Genomic DNA, 3703 nt, shown 5'->3' on the forward strand with positions numbered 1-3703 from the left:
CTCTTTATCCCATGGACAATGGACTGCTTACGTGTTGGACCAGCAGGGAAAATAGGCTGGGCAAGGAACAAAAGGGACAACCCAATCAATGGAGACTGTCCTTGCCTGGTACAGATGCTTTAATTATGTATTACATAGATGGCAGGATAATTCTGCAGTTCTTTGGAGATTGGGGGAAAGTAAAACTTGTCCTAAAAGAGGATAAATTGAGCCTAGGGGGAGGAATTGAGTGATGCCGCCACATTACCCTCCAAGTGAATGGAAAAAAAGTGCCTATGGAACAGAGGGAGCCATTTGAATAAACAGAGAGGGAACACTGTGACTCACTCTGCCTGAAGCCAAGGGGAGATGAGGGAAGGAGCCAAAATTCAAGCTCACAAATCTCCCAATCCAAAGGACACAACAGAGGACTTGTTGTAATCATCTGATTTGTGAGTTTAAGGGAAAAGCAAAGTCATGGTCAGTGTTTCCCATCGCAACTCCGAAAACGCATTGTACAAATTTGAGGGTTAAAACATGACTAACCCTGTAGGTTCCCTTCCGATGCAACTTTTTAACTCTCCCTAGGAATAGTGCAAGGCATTTACCTTCACATGGATAACAAAATTCCAGCCTGAGATTCAAACTAGTGATTGCAAAGCTCTCTGGGGCTTTTAGCAAAGCATAATTAGTGGTATAGTGTAGAATAGACAAATGCTTCCTGGAAAAATCTTTTCCCAATGAACCTTTTAAGCTGACCCTGACCACTGCCCAGAGCATGGAAATCTGATAATTGAATCATCTCACAGTCTGATTGGCTGATAAAATCTGTTGTTAGGTCCTAATGCAGATCTGAGGTAAGGGCAGTCACGAATTGGATGGCCTGTTTCTTGTCCCATTAGTGCAGAAATGGGTTCTGTACTGGACTAGGACGTTAAGTGCCTGTTTTTTTTTTTACATCAAGGGCTTGATTGAGCCCAACCTAAGTAATGGACAATGTTTTGACATTATGCAACTTTTTTATTTCTACTTTCAACCTTCCATGAGTTCACATATCAGTGAATTAGCAATGTTTGGAGATCAGTGTGGGATATTAATGTGGAGAAGTGCTGTGATAAGAATTGCCGTAAGTTACAGTAAGCATGTTCTGCATACATTGCATTTCTCTGTGGCCGCTGTGTGTTACGTAAGAAATACTTTTGACATGCACGGTGTGATGGACTGGGGGCGGGAAGTGGCTTTACAGTAAAACCCTTCTTTGAACATTTAAATGTTCAAAAAATACAATGAAGAATCTTTGAAGTCTGTGTTTACTGAAAATCATTTTAGCAGACCCCAAGGTAAACCACAAATTTTTCTAATATAAACTGCTCTAGAAAATTTTACATAAACAATGGAGAATATAATACACAAACTCTGAGGGCAAACGAACTTCTTCAAAACTTTTTAACTTCCGTTTGAGCTGTGCAAAGGTGCGAGTGCATACAGTATCAAGGCACAACGTACTGGGTGGTGCTTACCTTCTGATCCACAATTGAACAAGCAATTTGTTTGATGTAGGCCAGGTCTGCAGTCTGAGGTAGAAGCACAGACTCTCTGGTCAGCCCAATCTGTATGATGAAGGAGACACCAGCTGGCGCCGGAGGCCCAGACGGCATTCCAGATGCCCCGCCGTGACCTGGGGCAACCATCATGTCCACTGTAGGGAACCCTGGGGTTTGAGATGTATGGACAGAGACCGGTGTCCCCTGATGCATCACCACTGACCCAGGTGGAGATGGGCCACCCGGGGGGAAGAAGACCTGGGACATGGGTCCCGGAGACATGAAGGGACTGACATTGGCCATGCTGAAGAGTCAAAGACAGTCAAGAGAGCGATAAGACTGGGTAGTGTGAGGCAGCAAACTCACCTACACACACCAGCAGTCACTCACTCATCAATAGTGGCCGTCCCTGCTGTGTGTCCCGTGTCTCCTAGAGCTTAAAAACAACAGATACCTTTCCAGGAAGTAGCTTTTCTTTCTTCTCGCCCTCTCTTTCACGGTAAGGTCCTCTACGCGGCTTTCATTCCAGAAAAGGAGCAGGTGAGCAATACAGATAAAGTTTAGCTTTCAAAGTAAGTATCCCCTCCTCCTCCTTCTCCTCCTCCCGCTTCCTGTTCTCTCGCGACTCCAAAGACACTTTGAAGAGGGACACGTCCAAACTTCAAGGAAACACACTGGTTACATTAAAGAAACTGTAACAAATGAGAAAGCAAAACGAACGCCTGTAGCAGTAAGTCTGCCTGCTCAAGATGGCCTCCAAGTACAGAAAATAAGCTGGAGAGAGCTCCTGGTTAGGCTTGCTTTGCAAGTCAGGCTGTGTTTCAGTTTCTTGTCGTGTTGAGCCGTGTCTGCTGTGCCTCAGTGAGAAAACTACTGAGGACACTCCCTCTTCCCCCTGCCTCCACCCCCCTACTGTCTGAACCTCACACAGCCCAGGAGGAAGTGAGCTGACTGACAGATCTTTTGGCCAATCAGCAGGAAAGAGCTGTGAATGAGAAGCTCTATGAGATCATACATATCCACTTCTGTCTCCTCCCAGTCCCACATACACCTTCTTCCCTCCCTCTCAACTTTTACTTCTCTCTCTTTGTTTAACACTTTGGCGTGTTTACTCCCCCACCCTGGAACAACTTTGTCCTCCTCTTTTTGCCCGGGGCCCCACACTAACTTGCACTCTTTTCTCATTCTCTCTCTAACTCTTTCCACAGTCCCACACCAAATATCTGATCTGTGTAGCATAAACACGCCTAAATAATCTGCCCACCTGCCGCCGGACTAACTCTACAAAAGGTGGGAGTCCTGCATTCTTTCCCCTTGAATGGATGAGTGTCAGTTCACAGTTAAGAAACAACATTGCATGCATAACAAATCTCTGAGAGCTCAAATCAAATTAAACAAAAAAAGTGTTTGCTAGCTTTAACAATAACAATTGGTGAAAATAACATTACATTTAAACTTCCTAAAAAGGGAAAAATTCTTATTTTTTCAGGTTTAAAAAACAACCTATAAACTAAATTAGACCCATCTTTAAAAAACAGGCTCTCTAATCGTTCAAATTAAAGGGGCACATTCTTGTGGTGGATTCAACCAATTGACATGGTCATGGAATCTGTTATCAAAAAAAAAACCTATCGGTCTATCTATCGTATATATTAGAATAGCAATTATCTGAAATAGAAAGCTTTTGTTACATTAAAAGTGTCTTTAGTCACTTTTGATCAATTTAATGCATCCCTGATAAATAAAAGTATGCATTTCTTTACACAGAAAAACAAACTAAAATCTTACTGACCCCAAACTTTTGAACAGTAGTGTGTTACAAAAGCTTTCCATTTCAGATAAATCCTGTTCTTTTGAACTTTCTATTCATCATAGAATCCTGAAATAAACTCTTTTCAACATTGATAATCACAATAAATATTTCTTGAGCAGCAAATCCACTTATTAGAATGATTTCTGAAGTAAGTAATGATGTAATGACGCTACAAATTCAGTTTTGCATCACAGGAATAAATACCCATTAAATACCTGACTCTGACTATTCTAGACCAGGTGACCTACTGTACATCAGACCCCAAATATAATGATCATAAATCAAAAATCTTTTTTATCAGTATTAGTAATACTTTGCATACCCAAAGACACTTTCTTAGACAGTAGAGTTCAGACCAGACAAGAAT

General features: G+C 42.0%; 1 protein-coding gene across 1 annotated transcript in view; it reads right to left on the minus strand.

Annotated features, from left to right (window-relative positions):
- The window catches only part of prkd2 (protein kinase D2), a 36175-nt gene extending 33741 nt beyond the window's left edge, over positions 1 to 2434 (minus strand). Inside the window, exons 1-2 of the mRNA XM_079611275.1 lie at positions 1978 to 2434; positions 1500 to 1827 (exon numbers count right to left, since the gene is read on the minus strand). Of these exons, the coding sequence (XP_079467401.1) occupies positions 1500 to 1826 (327 nt within the window). The 5' untranslated portion in view covers position 1827; positions 1978 to 2434. The remainder of the gene's footprint in view (positions 1 to 1499; positions 1828 to 1977) is intronic.
- Positions 2435 to 3703: the final 1269 nt, after the last annotated feature.

This window comes from Phoxinus phoxinus (assembly GCF_949152265.1).
Source record: "Phoxinus phoxinus genome assembly, chromosome: 4".
Lineage (NCBI taxonomy): Eukaryota > Metazoa > Chordata > Actinopteri > Cypriniformes > Leuciscidae > Phoxinus > Phoxinus phoxinus.